Raw genomic sequence first — 19,773 nt, forward strand, 5'->3', positions numbered from 1 at the left:
TAACAAAAACTTTGATCCCAAAACTCCACTTACATTTTACGCAGTAGCCAGTTCATCTCATGTGGATTGGAGATACTAGTAGTCTGTAGCAATAAGGTTTCTGAATTTTCATTTTCACTCTTGGGGCCAAATAGGGGTCGAAAAATGATGTGAAGTTCCATTTTTTCTTCATTTACGCGCGGGTATTACTGTCTTATGACAGCATCAAATAAATCATGTAAGTAGATAAACATCCTCCATTAATGCAGATTAGAGTTTGTTCAAATTACGGCCCCAGGGTGTAGGGTGGGGCCACAATAAGGGAACAAAGTTTTACACGGGAATATAGTCTAAGGAAATTTCAGAAAATCTCCTTAGAACAGCAGGGTCACGATTAGTCTACAGGCATCCTCAGCTACCGCAGATTCGCTTTTGTTCAATGTGAGAGAAAACAAATTGATTAAAACCATTTTTTGAAGAACAATAGGTCAATGTGACTACTGAGCGTTGAAGCCCATTGGCCTCTTGTTTTAAATATAAGAGAAAGTTAAGGAAGCAGATTGACGAGATAACAACAATTACCCGAACCTTCTTTAGAAAGTGCGCTCCGTGATCGGAAGGTCGTGTGTTCGAAGCACGGCCGCGACTGACCTAAGTCGATAAAAAATAGGTAGCAACTGTTCCTTCGTCAAGCGCTCGGCACTTTAAAGTGAAAGTTGCGGGTCTTTCGGATGAAACCTTAAACACTGAGACCCCATGTCACGGTAGATAATGGCACGATAAAGAACTCTCACTTCTCAATGGCCTTGAGTGCCGAGTAAAGGTCTAAATTTGAAGCCCTTCACCGGTATATGGTGACGTCTCTATATGAGTGAAAAATTCTCGAACGGGACGTAAAACAATATACAGTCAATCAATCTATCAATCAATCATTAGAAAGTGAGGTATATTAATAAAAAGAATTTGAAGGTTTTTATTCAATTTTATCAACAATATCCAAAGTCTAAAATAGAGCTTCAAAAGGAAAAGTGTAAATAAAAGGTTTGGAAAGAATACAAGGATGCAGATTGTGATATTAATATACAAACATCCATATGGTGACGCAGGTAGGTTAAGGCTTCCCGTAGAATATCACAGTGCACTCTGTGCCTTCACGTCTCTGAACTACCAAAATATGACGTCATAATGGAAAATGACGTCAAGTCACTGCAAACTTGAGGTGTTATGACGGGGAGAGTGTCATGAACTTTACACTTTATTTCAAACTGCATGTAAAATGCTAGATAGCTATTGCATAATTCACGGGTCGGTAAAGGTTTTTTAAGTCGTATATGTCCGAATATTTTAAAAATACACCGCTTACCTACCCTTGATTGAAATTCAGCATGTATAAAATGCTTATGAAAAATATACTTTTGAAATGTACTCTGTTTTATACCCGTGATTGAAGGTAGAATTTATTTTGCGTGTATAAAAGAGTCTGGCGCAGGTGATAATGAGGATTAATCTGAGAATTTTTGTGGAAATCTTTAAGAAGAGGGTGTTCTCTAACTGAATCTTGCTTGGGAAAAATGTATGTTGGTTTTGTTTTAATACAAATTACGATATTGTGTGGAAAATACCCTCAAATTTGTAGGTAAGTTAAATTTCTCCGGAAATATTTTGTATCTAAGTAATACTATGACTTTTCCCAAGCACATTTCGGATACACAAGGATACGATGAGTTTACTTACATAACAAAATGTTAATAATTATTGTGGTAATCAGCTGCGCCGAAGCGATTTATATGAAACACTTCAAAAAATTATAAATGACCGTCACGTGATCTGCAAAGTCATGTGATATCATAACAAATATGTTAATATATAGCCGAGGAAACCCTCTATATAAATTGGAAGTACTTAAGTTCAATACTTATAAATTAAAACCAAAAACGACCTCGCAATGACATAGTATGTTTTGAGCGCATTTTAAAGCTTCGGGAAGCCTTAACATAGCTGCGGACTCCATTCAAGCTGTACGTAGCTCTGGGAACCACAATAGGGATAACGAATTTATATCAGAGGAAAGGTTTTTTTCTTTACTTCCCGCTTGGTACCAACTGTAAATTTATTGCGCAACCATTCCTCTATGCAACTTCAAATGTAATTTGTTTAAACCAAAATTCTAAAACCGAAATGTTTCGAAGAAGATACTAGTAATATCCTGACTATGTTATTAATTTTATTTGAATAATGGTTTGCATAGATTTAGTTACACTAACTCTATGGAGAGTAAATGGTAATCAAATAATTAAATACCTGTTGGATATTTTTGATTGATTTCCTCAATAGATACAAGGGAACATCGAATGATAAATACCGGAAAGATTTATTATTAGTGTCAGGAAATCCCTTTAGTGGGTGCTGAGATCGACCCGAGAGAATAAAACCTGATAATTATATAAACGCATTTCATAAAGTTGATAAAACAGCTGGATACTTTTGATACATATTGTTAGTTTTTCCTAAACTGATATCCATTTTCCTGTCATAGAAATTTCAAAAATCCTAAATTTAAATATAAATGAGAATGCAGAAAACAGAATTGGCAATTAACGTTTATTTAAGAAACAACCACATGAAAATATAACATGGCACATATATGATTTATTGTCTAACATAATACTTAATGCATTAGTATTCGACATACAGATCCTAGTATTGTAAAAAGTGATATCATGTATGTTTGAGTCTTGTAAGATGACTTCGGATTTCTGTACATATAGAAGTGGCGATTGAATGGACAGGCAATCAAGGTGCAAGACATCAAAGTTAATTGTACGTATAACGGTATATTAAAACATTCTTTGATTGTAAAAAAAAAACTTAACTTTCAATACTAGTAATGTTTAACAAGAAATAACAGTCAACTGGAAATAAACTGTAGCTGCATGGCTGTAGAGTTGATGTCGTCTTCAAGAAGACGTTCAAATCTGTCAAAATATGGATGGGCTTGAAAGATCTCTGCATATCAAATTGAAAGTTTATCAGATAATTAATATATCCCCAACCATAAAAAATTAGTTCTACAGGTGAATGACCACTGAGAATATATTCACATTTAATAAAAATAATTTTATTAAAAATGTGTCAAAATTTATTTGTCTCATGTTGTTATGAGGAGTGAATATTTACATCCACTGAATATTATCTCTTTTATTTCTCAAGAAAATCATTGTCGTTTATCAGTCAGTAAACAGCACTAAGCATATCACCTCTACAGATTTCTTGAGCAGTGGCTGTTCCATCAACGAAACGTACAATGACGTTCATATCAATAATAAACTATTTCATCTACTAAATCCTACTTTAAATGATTATTTGCACAGATATAAATATAAACAATAAAATGTTTTTCTTTGTTTGTTAGTACAGGAATGACGTTGCAGCTATTGCAGAAAAAATTACATAACCGCTTACGTGGGTTATGCGTTTTTTCTGCAACAGCTGCAACATTAATTACCCTACTAACAACCAAAGAAAGCATTTATTGTTTAATTTAATACACGTTTTCATTTGTTTCTATGTGCTTGGTGCTGTGTACAATAATAATTTTAACACACTCACGTGTTACGTCAGCTTGACCTCTGAATATAAATGGTCACCACTGTCGAATTGAATTTTTAGAGGTTGACCACGGCCGGATTTAAACGTTACATCAGCTACAAATGAACAAACTATTTCTTATTTGATGCATAAAAATATTGAAAACTAGACGAATAAATAACAGGTGATAAAATGATGGCACAATCGCTAAAGAATTTATAAATTTCAAGGCACTTTTATACACCAAATTTCATTTTAATATCAGTGGAAATCTTGTCTAAGGGAGGTATACCAATTCTCTGTTATGATTGCACCAATGGAGATTTTATATGTCGCCATATCTCATTTCAAAATACTTAACTGACTTACATTTAAGGAATTGTTTATCCCTTGATATCAACATAAAAGTCTGGGAATATAACACAATCTCATAGTCGGCGAGGCTAGATTTCAACAGCCTCTCTGCATATCAGAATGAGCGTATACTAGTAACAGATAATGATATAGGTTGATGTATAAGACGAGTTTTTTTTTTTAACTCAAAAAGGGACCATTTTCATCAGATTTTGCTATAAAAAATCGCAGAAGAGAGGGGTGCACCTTTTTCTTAAGACAGTTTTCTCTACAGAAAGTGTAGCCCAGATAAAGTTAGAACTGAGATGCACCACATACAGACGTGATGTAAAACGTGAAGATAACGAACAGTGATCAATCTCATACAGTAAAGAATACGAATCGTGAACAGGGGAAAACACGGTCCCTTGGTAGCACCAGAGGTGGGATCAGGTGCCTAGGAGAAGTAAGCGTCTCCTGTCGACCGGTCATACCCGCTGTGCATTGATCAGATAGACGGAGTAATCCGTAGTCAAATTTAGTATAAAAACAATGACCTAACTGGTATGAAAAAAAGTCAGACAAATTACGGCCCAATGATAGGCTGTATTTGCAAACAAGGTTATTTTAACGATCACATAATTTGCAAAAAGATGACTATAAACGAGGCGGTTGAAATCCCTGTAACATCAACTTATTTGTCAGTAGTCTGTTTCGGTTTAAAAATTGATCCAACTCAGTGTCTGCTCTTTTGAATCTAATCAGTTGGGAGACTTAAACAGCAAATGCATCTGATAGTGGAACAAGCATTCTGAGTATTGCTTAAGTAATACTAGAACCCTACCGGCAAGTGTAATCTGGGCCCCTTTAAACATTTAAAAGGCCGTAATTCCGTCAAAAATCATCGATTCATAAGTAGAACATAATGCAAACCTTCATCTGTAACGCATCAAGGAAGATCTTAAAACCAACAAAATCAGCTCAATATCTGCAAGCCTTTAGAAAGAAAGTGCAGAAAACCAAGCGAGACAGACTGCCAGAAGGACAGACGGACAAGGGTGGAACATACAGTCTCCCCTCCGGTTTCACGTCGATATATTTAAATGTCGAGTTGAGGACCACAACAAGAGTTTTGCTTCATCTCATGTAGAAGTTCTTGGAATAAATTTTGCCTCAAAGGAATATAAAAACAGGTCAGCTAATAAAGGAGTAAAATTGTTGCCAATCGAAATTTCAACAGACTGTTGGAAGATCTGGTCTCCAAAGACAACACAGATATTGTCAATGATGAACCCTGGCATCTTTTTTTTTATCAACTTCAGAGTACTTGTGTGATTTTTAACAAAGTAATTTTGTAGATGTCCAATCACAGGATATGAAAAATTTACGAGTTCTATTTTTATTGAGGAAATATTTTCTATTATGTCAAAAACTTGGTCTTAAATTTATCGTAAGGAATGGTTGTATAAAGCTTTGAAAAAAAAACATATTTTGTTCTATTGATTTTGAAAAAGTTTAGGGATTTAACTTTTCGAAAAGTTCTTTGAAGATTTTGAGAATCTACATTTGATTTATACAACTTTTTGAATATATTGTAGCACAGTAGACCTGAAGTTTTTTCATTCCATTGCAGAAGTACAGCGATAGGAAAGTTATAGTGCTCAATTTCCTCCTGTTACTGCAAGCTGTAGATACATTTAAAAAGAAAGGAAGGCAATAGCAGCATTGCTAAAACGTCCAGAGAAAAACAATGGACAAAGGTGGTTGTATACTATAGGTCAAAGGAGGATTCAGAGAAGTGTCAGATAAATATACAAATTTTGATAATAAAAATCCCCTTTTCTGAAACATTTTTTTATTGCGACTTCGGACACCAATGCCATCTTATAATGATAAAGAATTTATTTTGTTTGTGATTTTACGGAAGGTACTCTATAATGTTCCTATATCATACGTACGTGGCTTTTCTGAGCCTGTCCTGCAGTTCTTGATAAACATTTGTATATCTTTGTCAATATCACATGGTTCTATAATAAGCCGCATTTTCTCAGCACACTGAAATATACAACATAAGCCTGGTAAATTTTATTTTTAGTACATGTATTGAAAAAAAATGTATCTTTATATATCTCTCGTTTATTCCACTGTTCATCACTTGCGATGGTTCAATAATACTTAAAACAGGGGTTTGTCATTAGGGAAATATGAAAATTTAATGGTATTTAATGGTACATTAAACTGTAGATATAGCAAACTGAACCGTTAACATAAATTAAGAAATTCCAGTATAGCGAACCTCGTCATGATCTACACAGATACGAGAATCAACATTCGTGCACTTCCACAAATTCTCTCTGGTGTGTTCGATTCGTTTTTCATCTAGCTCTTGGAAAATCTGAAAAATTAAATCAGTTTACAAGGATTACGTGTTCATTAGAGTGTTTAAGTACATTGAATTTGATTGGTTTTACTACCTACCTCACACATTTTTGTCATTTCTTTCTCAAATGCGGCTTTACATTTGGTTACCTCTTCTAAAAGACTTTTGTATGACGATTCTAAAGGAGAAAAGGAATTATCTAATGCATTGCAATAAGAGTGATACTTTAAAATAGGTAAATGTTATTGGTTCATAGGGTCTAGTAAAATTTTACTGTAATATATTATGGCAACAGAGTTTGACTCTTTGAAGGATTTCGGTTATTTCCCTACCATTCTTGTCTAGTTCATCTTTAGCTTTTAATTCTTTATTTCGAAGCTGTGAATAAGAAAGTACAAAATGGGATTTTAATAGCAGTTTTTCAAACGATTTTCTAGGAATGTTTATCAGTACAAGTTCATATGTAAACAAGTTATCTTGTTTCCTTCCTCAACAAAAGGAAAAATGAACAAGTCTTGCAAGTATGTTTCATTTATCAAACGTTAGAGTCAACTTCCTAGTTTTATTGAACTGGTTTATATATCGTGGATTAGCTAACCTTTTCCAGTTCTTTTGTGGTTGGTTGTCCTCTGTTGTTGTTCTCAGTAAATTTGAGTGAATTTTGTACTTTATCATAATCTTCACCTTTTAAATGGAAAGTTTTCTCTTGCTACATAAAAAGAGAAAAGTATTGCATTTCGTTAAACTGTGATTATAAGTTTAAAATGCTTTTCTGCTAAACAAAATATTTTCGGTCTTGAAAAATTAGATTACGATCATATTTTTGATTACTTTTAAGCAAGTCTTTACCCAAAAATAATGATATGAGTCGCATAGATTCCTATAAATATAATATAAAGTAAAAGAAGACAGTCAAATAAGTATACCATTCAATTATTAATATCTTATTTGTTTAATACAACATGTATGTGCAAAAAATATAAGCGACAAGATATAAATGTACATGAATTTTGAATGTGAAAGTAGAAAACGTTTGATTGAGGAACAAAGAGCAAAAATTTAAAATATTTTAGTTGTTATACTTGCTGCTGTTCAAACACGTGAATCAATACAGCCTGTAGAAAAATCCCCTAAGATTTTATTTTGTTTATATTAAATACTACCAAAAGAGTATGTTTTATCATACATTTGTTTTAATATTTGGTTATCACTTGCTGCTGTCAAAACAGTCTTTAGCTGAAATATATTTAGTAGGAATATTACTTTATAATATGAAATTCTCATGAAATTGTTTAATCTTTAATTTTATTCAACATAAAACTGACATTTGACCACAGATGCATTAATGATAACTTGGTTATAATGCATACTCAAATATTGATTGATGAATACTGTATACTAGGGATGGTATCGATTACAGATTTGCCAATCGGTTAACCGCAATCATAACCGTTCCGACCGATTAACCGGTTAATCGTATCAAAATAAACATGGCATTGATATTCTTAATAAATACATGTTGGGTTTTTCTCGAGTAAGGCTTTTATATTTATATACAAATAACTAAGAAAGACATCCGTGATATTCTATTTATTTTTAACCAAAACGCATAATGAATTTTATTTAAATTTTAAAGAAATTTTTAAAGAAACACGAAACATGCCTTATATATCAAAGACATGAACAAGTTCTCAAGTCATATGTCGCATATCTTTGCTGTTGCTTTGATTAGAACCATTAATTAATTTTACATTTTTTAGTTGAAAATCTTACTTGACAATATATACAGAGTATACTTCTGATGAGCCAGTTGGCTAAGGGAATAAAGAAACTTGAAAATCAGTATACGGGGTAAGATAAGTAATTGAAGCAGGTTCACTATGTTTGCAGTACTCAACAGTGATTTCATTATTTTCCATAAATTAAGGATAGGTTGGACACTTACACGAAGTAAATAACACTTCGCAGACTGATCAATTACCGAAATGGTACATGTATCAACTAGGGGAACCTAATTAATTATCTCCAAATTAACTTACTTAGATAGTTCGAATCCCTAACTTATTACGAATCAGTTTGGTTTTTCTTCTTTTCAAAGAATTTGAAATAAAATTTTATGAAATCAAATATAGTAATTACACATTTTAAAAAACTTTTTCCGACTGACCGATTACAGATTTTGTAACCGATTATCAACGTTCAGACCGAGTAATCGGTTAACCGGTTACAAATTGCCATCCCCACTTTATACTCTTAATTCAAATTGGATTCCAATGAATGTTAATACTGACTATACCTACACTTGTAAGTTTGCTGTATGTTGACTTAAGATTGTTATGTAGTTTCTGAACAGTGTCTTCTGTCTAAAAATATAAAAATATTAATTAAAAGCGATATGAGAGGACACTTGCATTATTGAGTTTAATTATTCTATAACTTACGGCTTTCACTTGTCGCTTTTGTTCCTCCGTAAATGAGGACATTTCTTGGGCCAGTTTGTCGAAGTCTACTCCGGCATTCTCGTGAATCTGTGCTATTTTTAAGGTTTCCGACTTCACTTCCATCCATGCTTTTTCTAGTGATCTGAAATAGTTACAAGTGTTACACTTAAAACATGAACGATCTCCATTCTTAAGTTTACAATATTATAAGCAAAAAAAAGTGACAATTAGGGTTTTTTGACAGGGATTATATATATATATATATATATATATATATATATATATATATATATATATATATATATATATATATATTGACCTTCCTTTCCAGCACAATTAAACAATGTAGATTTTTACCAAATTCCTGTTATGCGGTGCATTTACTGACTTTCATTTGAAAATTGAAATAAGTGCACGACTATAGTCGTACGCAAACGGAGTTTTATTACTATAAATTGTAGAACACCAATTTTTGGTACTTCTTGTTTTTAATGTGTCTTACTTTACCAATAATGATCGTGTTTATTACATGTTCGTCTTTGTGATTCAGGAACAATATCTATTCGACTGCTCTTGACCATTTCTAAAACTTCTCTCAGACTTCACACAAAAACTACTTTCCTTATACTTTTCCCAGGCATTTTTCCATTTTGCAGTATTCTTACCCTAGTTCCACCTTCAGTTTGCAGTTGTCTACGAGCTTCTGTAAGTCTTTGGAGTAATCTTTTTCGATCTTGGCTCTGGAGAAAATTAGGTTTTATAATAATAATTATAATATTTTGAAATGATATACATGTACATTTTCCAGTCTTTATAAAAAAAAAAAAAAAAACTATCAAAAAGTCATTATTTTGAACAGCGGGTTACTCTCCTTGAAAATAGAAGCTAGTCAAAAGCATATGTTCAGCCTATTGATTTCTTATTAAAATATTATCACAATGATTATAATGAACATTTTCAAAACGACTACAAAGGTCTCGTTAATATATGTACATTGAAATATTTTTAAAAAGGTCACGAGGATGCACTTAGGCGATGAGAATAATGTTTTTGCTGCCAGTATAATTTATTTTAATTTAATTGTGAAATTTTCAGTACTCTCAAAGTCTGAAAGATGCTTATAAAATATTTCCGGCATGAAAATTAATTCAATATATGATCTTTTTAAAGTTTTTATTTTAAATAAAAGACTAGCTATGACAAGAAAAAAATGACCTAATATGCAATTGCAACCCGAGTATTAACACCTTAATACCAGATACTAAAACTATAATAAGCCTAACATAATTGCCATATGATATAATTATTCAATAATATACATTTATATATATATATATATATATATATATATATATATATATATATATATATATATATATATATATATATATATATATATATATATTTTCAGTCATGCATGTTGATTTATGTGGAAGACGGGGGTTTTAAAAGGTAATTTTCTCCATCCTAAACGACTTTACACAAGATCGCTGACGGGTGGATTGTGTTATACTGAGCTGTCGAACCAAATGTAACCAGAGAGCCTCTAAACCTGTCATCTGATAGCTTCTAACCTCTGTTTAAAATAGTTTTCCACTTCGTTGGACAGTTTTTTCCCATCCTTCATTCGATTCTTCAGTTCATCATATCCACTTGTACTGTTAATGTCAGTGTCCTATTAACCGAGATACCCAAAATTACTACATGTTTATAAGCTGTCCAATATCAATTTTATCATTATTGACGTTCATTTTGTTCAATTCGCATTGAAAGTTAGTATGCAATCATTAAACTAGTGTTATTTAACATTTCATTTATTGACAACACCATCATACATTGACATATCATGAATACACTATTTGGCAAAAAGGGACAAGTCTCTTTGTTTACAATTCTATGTCATTTTGATTAATCTCACATTCTTAGTTAGATGTGATTTTATCGTACATTTTTATCGTGCTAAGATACTTACCTTTAAATAAAGAGTACATAAAAATAGAAGACAAGCATTTTCTGAATTAAAGAAAAAAATATGCTGCTTTGGATAATTTTTTTTAACTTACTGTCAATATTGATTATTGCATAGTGTTTATTCGATCACTTGTTTACCAATGTTTACTGTTAGTTTGCATACATTGCATGAAATGCTACATAAAAAGCCCGAAGAGCTTGAACATTGCCTTGATGAATGTTGTTATTTATCTTCAAACAACATGTGTACAAAACAGTATTAAAACTGACTCACCCAGAATGAATCTTTATATCTCGTTCTCATCATCGTGGTTGCACTAGACCCATACAACGACCAACTGTCAAGTAACAAAACACAAGGAAGTTAAATAAAATTAACAGAGTTCAAAACTGAGGTGATATAGGACACGATTTCAGCATTTAAATACACAGACTGACACTATCTAGAGCTTCATGGCTGTATACACTACACTGTTTATCCACCGCTAATTCGGGATTATTTCACCCACTTCTCCATTTATAGTTCCCCTTGTGGCGACATTTCTGTTCATTTTAGAATCTCAAAGTTCACCAATCAATTGCGTAATGCTGGTGAATTTTTCTAAAGTGTCTATCAAAATCAAACTACTTGTAACTTGAAGTTGAGTAACGTCATCTAGAAAGTAGCCTTTTGAGAATTAAGGGGACAGTTATGATTCAATGGTAACTGTAGATTATATCTGAGAAGAGGTAAATAGAAGAAAAAGCAGTAAAGCGGAAGACTGAGTGAAAATAGAAACTTCACACACTCGATCCTCCTTGACATATTGCAGTCAAACAAAGACTGTTAATGGGATTATGTAGCATAAATGGAGATGGCTTTGCATCAATTAATGATATCATTATATCAAATGTTAATATCAAGGGTGAGCCTAAGGTTCTAGCCACCAGAATTCGCCGCATCTCTTCATCCTGTGCTTTGTATCATGCAGGAAGAGATCCCCCTGAATCCCATATATGAAAGACAGGCTTAAAAGCCCACACCGTAGAAACATCTGTTGATGAGATGGCAGGACACGATAGACAAACGTTTTTACTCTACAAAGAGAAAGACAATATCACCGGGGTTCCACTGGTAACCACAGACCATCTTTAAGAATCTCAACGATATTATTAAAAAGAACCTGCCAATTCTATATGCCAACAAAAGAATGGTAGAGGTCTTAAGGAACCTCCAATGGCTGCCTACAGGTGCTCGAGGCATGGGGACTCTGGCAGAAGATGTCTTCTCAGTAAGCACAGCTCTGACACAGGCCAGTTACAGGCCGCAGCAACAGAATACAAGGGAATCTGTCCTGTCCTGACAATTATGTATATCTCTTCAGCTGCAAAGTTTGTCAAAAGCAGTATGTAATGGGGAAACGGGAGATTTCCAGTAGAGGTGACATGGAGGTTATTGACCATAACCAAAGATTGGCAGCTCAGAGAAATTCTGAATGCACAAGCGGAAGTCCGCCCTAATGGTATTACATGTAACAAACTAAATGACTTCACCAGGATGAACGTAAACTAGGCCCAATTCCTGATTTTGACAAACAAAACTATTCTCTCTCAGTAGTGTAAACTTTACTTCAATTTTCAGATAGTCCTAGAATTTGTAATTATTGCTTACATAATTGTTTAGTATTCGTATTATCCGATTATATTTCACAATTAATAAAGAGATCCAAATCCCCTTTTTTAACGCTTTATAATCTTTTCAAATTGTTTTTTTTTTTCTCATCATTTATAGTTACGCTATTTTAAGAATACGACATTGTATTATATACTAACATTTTCAAAATTAATTAGCGATAATTAATTTGTTCAACTACGTAAATTGCACTTCACATGAGTACATCAGACATGCAGGCTGGAACGAGTTTGAAGTCCGGAATTATTTCAAATCAAATGGTTTTCAACTTTAAAATGAAACATGTAAAATTGTAAACATATATGGTTAAGTAGTTTAGTTGTAGTGCTACTTGTTCTTGTTTTTCTACATGTATTTCTTTTGTTTTGATGACCCTCTAATCTTTAACTCGAGGAAGGGACAGGGCGTCCCGACTACTAGTATTGTTCGTGTCGTTGATCATTTTTATTGTATATTTGTATATCATGATGCTTAGTGCAGTATATGATAAATCGTGGTGCAAGGTCCCTAATCTTTGATCAATTATATCAAACCAGGAAGCATGTGTAGATCGAGGAAGTAAAACGTTTGTAAAGTTACTAGTACTAGCAGCATAAAATTTAAAACTTAACTTTTATCTTTTTGTGTCCGTTCATTTTACAATATGTTATTATAATTCTCGGGTGATCCATAAAGGGTATATTTTAACAATTTTACAATTATGTGGGATTAAGGATTTGGAATTGATTACACTTTTTTCCATATTTTGTTTATATTTACACACTGTCCAATGGAGAGCCACGGACCTCTACATTATGCAAGTTTAATGAAGATCAAATGAGATAATAATTTGTTTTCCGTTAAAAAAAACTTGATAACAGTCTTTTTCTTTTTTTACTATTTCAGTTTTATTGTGATATTTCTAAAATCTTCAAACTTGCCTCCGATTTTCAGAGACCTTATTTAAATTTCATCTTGGATTTGGAAGTTTGTTTTCTTTTCATGATCATATATTTATTTTTTTAAAAGGGAGCTGGTCCATAAGCTAGCATTTAGATATATACAAAATCACATGACAGGCAAGTAAATTTGAGGTCTTTCGATACTCAACATTCACAAATTCTTTGTTTACATCTTTTTCTAGTAGTGTATATCTGGACATAATAATTTAGTTTATTTGATGCTCATGATTTACGGACATTCATCTTAAAAAAATGCGAAAGTGATTAATAAATATTCAGCCATTGTCAATTATGTGTTCATTTAAAAAGAAGGGCAAATTTTAAAGCTACATTGAAAATTTCCTTTGTCTTTATAAACAAAAAGGTTTAAATGAAGACAATTCGAAACGTTCTTTTGTGAGAAACAATGTTTCAGATAAGTGACTCTATTGTCCATTATTTAGTAGAACCATGTATGTGGTCTTTGGTGCCCAGTTTCACCATGACGATTCTCATGACAAGTCCCTAACAAATAATGTTTAATTTGTTTAATATCAACGGTGAATAAGGTAAGATATTTGAAATGTTTATGATTTAATATTTTTTGTACTTTCAAAGTAAATACTACCCATATAATTTAGATACCTTAGTTATTTAATCAGGAAGGAAACAGCGAAGTTGTATTGCTGTACATGTAATCATAGTGGTTTTTTGTGGTGATATACTCATGTAATAATATTGTCTATGTTGTTTCATCCAAAAAAAATATATCAGTGTACAACTCGACATGCTTGCGCTATAATGAACTTGATGGTACAGTTCTGCTTAACTTCAATTATAGCAAAATAAATACGATAGGGTACATTCTAGTTATTGTTCTGAAATTAAAAATACACTACAAAACATTTTGACCTCCCTTACAGATGACCTATCGTCTAACCCACAGAAGTCTGGCTGGCAGCATCGCTGATCTAAGTGATATTGCAGAAGAGTTCCTCATATGTCCGATATGCTCCGAAGATTTTAGTGATCCTCGCACGCTTTCTTGCCTTCATTCTTTCTGCCATGACTGTATCTCTGAACATATTCTCCAGAGTACGCATGACCAACGCCCACCCAAATCATTTAGCTGTCCCGTCTGCAAACGTGTTATCGATGGACCGATTCATGTTCCGGTTGAGTCTTGGGCAAATGTCTTGCCTGTCAATAATTTTATCAATGGATTATTGGATGCCGCAAAACTGCGCGCAGAAGACAGAAGATGTGATACTTGTCTACATCGAAACCGGAAGGTACTCGCTAATTTCTGGTGTGATGATTGCAGTGAGGCTTTATGCCATGAATGTCATGAAGTCCATGGTAGCATGAAGTTTACACAGTCCCATCAAGTAGTTGAGATTGAAAACATAAAACAACATCCCTTCAAGAGCACCACAATACATGCAGTCTGTCCAGATCACAATGGGAAATTTCTTGATTTCTATTGCGATGACCATGGGACCATTCTTTGTGCCACCTGTGTGACAGTCAACCACAGACAATGTTCGAGCGTCAAGACGTGTAACGAGGCAGCAGCTGAACATAAAGACGAGAGTCGTGCCTTGATAGAGAATTTGAAGCATCAGACGGATTGGTCAGTCCGAATCATGGACAATCGCAAGCACTGTGTTGAATCGCTTGAAGATGCAGCCAAACACGTGAGGAACCAAATAGCAAATATTAGAAAACAAATAAACGACGTACTAGATGCTCAAGAAAACCGCATCATAGAAGAACTTGAAGACCTGAAAAGGATAGAAATGGAAATTTTAGAGACAGAGAAAGAGACATGTAAAGGCATCATTAGCACAACACGAAATTCTGCAGCACTTCTGAAAAACGCCCTTAAACATGGTACGGATACCGACCTGCTATCCTGCATTGCGCAAATAAAGAAGGAAACACGCATTAGCGAGAAAACATTGAAGAACATTTCGAACCAACTTAAGGACGTCTATGTCGATTTTAAACCAGACAAAAATTTACCAACTGTTCTGCAACAGTTAAAGGAGCTGGGAAGTTTTGCTGTGGCCCGACAAAGCATTCTTATTCCGCCATCGTACGCGGTTCGAGCGGACACAATTCTGATGACCGAAGTCAAGGAAGATGTCGAACACGAACGTCGCCCTACGATTGAAAAAGAGGATTACCAAAGACAGAAAGAGACCGTCATTCAGGATCTGAGGGATTTCAAGAACCTTGTTCTTCCACCAATCGTGAATACCCCGGTATCCTCCACGCCACAGAAATTAAGTACATATCGTAGCGCTAGGAAACAGAGATCCTCTACTGTCCGAATAGCTACTCTCGACAGCACATTCCGTGGACAAACACCGAATGACCGAGAAAACTGTTCCCTCACCGGGGCAGTATTTATTGGAAATGGTCGAATTATTCTTGTTGACCAAGTTCACAGAAAACTTAAGCTCTTTGATCATCAGTACAAATGGATAGCTGAGAAAGTATTATCAGTCAGACCTTACGATGTTGCTAGTTGCAGTGGAACTGAAGTTGCTGTCACTCTACCAAAAGAAAAGAGAGTTTTACTATTTTCCGTAAGAGATTCCGATATTTCTCTAACTGGGGGTTTTCAAACTGGAGCAAAATGTTTTGGCATTGGATGTACTCAAGATTTATTTGCCATTTCATGCTACACTTCCCCTCCGTCCGTAAAGATCATGACGCGCGATGGACGCGAACTTCATGTTTTCAAGCAAGATCAGTTTGGGCAGGATCTGTTTTTCTTCCCCGATTACGTCACAGTCGACAAGGAAGGAAAGAACCTCTATGTAACTGACAAGTATAAGAAATCTGTGATATCCCTGACAACCAAAGGGGAGAAGCGATGGGAGGTTCGATACCACCACTTGAAAGGGGCACGAGGAGTCGCTGTTCATGGAACACGTGTTTTTGTCGCAGGAAATCGCTCACACAATATTCTTGAAATGTCCACTGAAGGGGAAATAATTGGAGCCATAGTAATTGACGGTGTCAACAATCCTCATAAGTTGTGTGTCAGCCCCGGTGGGGACCGACTACTCGTTACTCAGCATCACTTGACCTTGCCCAAGGGCGAGAAGAATATTGTGAAAATTTTCAAATTACCGAAGAGAAAAATATAACATATTTACTTGAATTTTTCAATTTTTGTACACTCAGCATATCTGCTTGATAATTTATTGACATGTCAGTCTCTTAACCGTAAAGATTTGCAGATGTGTACATCCATTGTGTATTCTGGATTTTTTTTCGCAGGCTGCGATTATTTGTGTTATTTATGTAATTTTTTTTTTTAGAGGAAAGGGAACAGTTATTGCTTCTGAATTACTCGAATTCACGATTTCTTCTGAGCGGCATTCAAAGAATTATCATTATTTCAATTTGACAGAAAGTTTACACCTTTTTTTCGTTATTAAACATGTATTTACTTTCCTTATAAATCAGGATTATACATGTACTAGTATTGCATTTATAACTTGAGTCATTGATCAGTGGCTTTCAAGTTAAGTATAATGATACCAAATGCCCGTCCCTTCAAAGCCATGTGTACTTAACAGACAGAAGCGGTCGAGAAAGGACCATTAAACAATGCTGCTGTCGAGGGTTTCCGTTAGATTATATGTAGATAAGCACTAAGAGTATATGTAAGTAAAAATTTATATATAACGGTGAGATATTGCTAAAATTGCAATGGAAACTTGGTAGGGTAGGGAATTTTTATACGTTTTCTGCAATAAAAAAAAATTGAGAGTGTAAATCATTTTTGTACTAATTAAAAATCAAATAATTCGAGATGTAAGTAACCATGCCCTTCGATGGAAAAATACACTTGAATGAAGAGTATATCAATTGGCGTTATCGATATCTCTAATACGTTAAATATCAAGGAGAAAATGATATTTCCTGATTTCAAAATCTATAACTACTCAATATTCATAATGTCTGATGATTCTTGCTATGAATATATATATTTAATACTAATCACAAGGAATAAATTCATTGGCAAGCTCAAGCACAGTAATTTTCATATCAGAAGTTCTTTAAATAACCTACAATTCTCTTATCAACTGAACACACAGGGTGAGAATCTTCGAAAGCTTATTTATAGGACCAGTCTATGGGGAGAAAATAAAAGCGTAATAACGCGATGTAAAAAGGCGTTATAACCCCAATAAAGGCGTTATAACGCAAAAAGGCGTAATAACGCGAAAAGGTGTAAACATGCGGTGAAATGGCATTATTTTACCCCTTTTAAAAAGCGTTGTAAGGGACCAGGCAAAATTTGTCACAATGATGGGACCGGTACAAAACAAATTTCTCATTTAAAAAAATTACATGTCCCATGGCTTCCATATTGAAAAAAAAATATTTGTCCCATGCCTTTAGACTTATAAAAAAGTTACTGTCCCATGGTTATATCTTGATATTCGTGAGATTATTGCAACCATAAAAACCCAAAAAGCACAATTTTAACAATTACTTTTATATATTAACTGAATGAGTCTTTCAGATTACAATTATTTCAAACATTGATGAACGTTTAGTTTAAAATATATTTTATTCAAAATCATTCTATGAAAGTTTTCTGAATGGATGAAACTTGAGAGACCATTCGTGTTTAAAATACATGATTGATTTTCGTTGTTTTAGAGATGTTACTCTAGAATTTGTTAGCAGTATATTTTGAATGATTTGTTGAAATGATTTATTTGTTCATATAACTCTTATTATTAACTTTGTTTGTTACTTTGTTAATTTTTGCATGCAGCATTAATTTGAAGATTTATGTTGCAACTTTGCATCCTTTGACTTTAAAAGATATTATGAATTTTCTGAACAATTTACTTTTTTGAAAAGATAGGATATGTTTAAATATAATAAATGTGTCTCCTGAGTTAATTACTGTAACCCATTTTAAAAAGTGTTTGTCCCATGGGTACTTAATACTAAAAAAAGTTTTTGTCCCATGGTTTTCTTCAATGAAAAAATTAATTGTCCCATGCCTGTTTTTACCGGTCCCATCATTGTGATATATTTTGCTTGGTCCCTAAAGCCTTTTCAAAAAGCGTTATAACATGTTTTAAAAAAGAAGCTATAGTGCCTCTTAAAAAGGCATTATTACGACTCTTGAAAACAGCTAAAAATGATAATTATATGAAGGGTTGGATTGAAGCCATCTTAATACATGCAATATTTCAAAATATTTTTCTATACTCCTACAAATCCAGCAGACAACTGTTTGCATGCGTATTAAGTGGGGTCGACACTCGTGAAAATCCAGAATTAAGGCGCATGCAGCGTGGGGCTTAACTGGTAATATATCTAAAAAATTATTTCACATTTGAAAATATTTTTTCTTTCCTCTTGGGAAAAAAGCAGACAAACTATTTGCAAGGGTATAGACGGGAGTCTGGATTGTAGGACTAAGTTGGTAAAACATTGAAAATACATTAAATATTTAAAAACATTTCCTCCTGGATATCCAGATACAAACTGTTGAAATTATTTTGTGAGCAGTTAGTCCTATACAAAATTGTGAAGTTCGTATCCTAGGGGTAAAGGGTTCAGTCTTATGCATGGGGCTAAATTAGTCGTGAATTGAAAATACACTTTTGAGAAATCTTCACTCATGTTAATTAGCAAGCAAACTGTTTTCCTGATTTGAATGGGTGCTTAACTCCCTTACAGAAATGAAATTGACGTAATTCGGGTGTATACCCCAGAATAGAACTGTGTAGGTTATAGATAGAAAGTTCATATAGACTTTCTATTTCGCAATATCACGCCTTTTCAAAAGGTGTAATAACACCTTATGAACGCCTTTCAAAACGCGTAGTAAAGACTTTTTTAAAGACATTATTACGCTTTACCAAAAAGTTTTTTATCGTGTTATAACGCCTTTTACTTTGCTTAATTAAGCCTTTTTACTTTGCATTATATAACGCCCTTGTAAAGGCGTACAACGCCGTAAGCTTTTTTCGCGTTATCACGCCTTTTTTGGCGGTATAACGCCATGTCACGTCGCTTTATTACGCCCTTTTCCGCATTATCACGTCTTTTCACTTTGCCTCTTAACGCCTTTTAATATTTTCCCCATAGATCGATCCTAACAGGCTTGTAAGAATGTGCTAGTTTTTAAACATGAGATTTTTTTAAGCTTTCTGATAATTTGCTTTTCCCTGAAGCCCGTTGTTGTAAGTATGTCGTTCTGGTATTCTATTTAATCGATCAACTGTCTCGTATATTGTAGGTGACGCAAATTCTCTTAAAACGTCTGAGGTGTCGGATTACATATTTGTGGATTTTTAACTATAAAGAGCGAGATTCACTTTATGCTTAAATTGGTCCTGTCTATAGACCTTTTTATGAACGATCACCCGAGTCCCGTTTCAAACATTAATATAAAGTAAACGCTTAATATTTTCTTTTAAATGCATTAAGATTTCCCAG

General features: G+C 33.7%; 2 protein-coding genes across 3 annotated transcripts; one reads left to right on the forward strand and one right to left on the reverse strand.

The window, feature by feature from the left end:
- Positions 1-2,562: 2,562 nt before the first annotated feature.
- LOC133196694 (proline-serine-threonine phosphatase-interacting protein 1-like) lies at positions 2,563-11,105 on the reverse strand. 2 transcript variants are annotated; one of them, XM_061332553.1, is made up of 12 exons: positions 10,967-11,105; positions 10,296-10,396; positions 9,387-9,461; positions 8,722-8,863; positions 8,581-8,643; positions 6,879-6,989; positions 6,613-6,658; positions 6,379-6,458; positions 6,197-6,295; positions 5,859-5,955; positions 3,589-3,683; positions 2,563-2,954 (listed from the first exon to the last, which is right to left on the reverse strand). In XM_061332553.1, exons 1-11 carry the CDS (start codon positions 10,997-10,999, stop codon positions 3,592-3,594), a joined length of 939 nt encoding a protein of 312 aa, XP_061188537.1. In that variant the 5' UTR covers positions 11,000-11,105; the 3' UTR covers positions 2,563-2,954; positions 3,589-3,591. The 2 variants fall into 2 exon arrangements, with proteins under 2 accessions (XP_061188537.1, XP_061188538.1); XM_061332554.1 differs by having other exon boundaries at positions 2,563-2,985.
- Positions 11,106-14,207: 3,102 nt separating this feature from the next.
- LOC133196696 (E3 ubiquitin-protein ligase Midline-1-like) lies at positions 14,208-16,462 on the forward strand. The gene has a single exon (XM_061332555.1). The coding sequence runs from the start codon at positions 14,208-14,210 to the stop codon at positions 16,443-16,445; it is 2,238 nt and encodes a 745-aa protein (XP_061188539.1). The 3' UTR covers positions 16,446-16,462.
- Positions 16,463-19,773: the final 3,311 nt, after the last annotated feature.

This window comes from Saccostrea echinata, unplaced genomic scaffold, assembly GCF_033153115.1.
Source record: "Saccostrea echinata isolate AGI-Se365-2 ecotype Australia unplaced genomic scaffold, CSIRO_AGI_Sech_v1 ptg000030l, whole genome shotgun sequence".
Taxonomy (NCBI): Eukaryota; Metazoa; Mollusca; class Bivalvia; order Ostreida; family Ostreidae; genus Saccostrea; species Saccostrea echinata.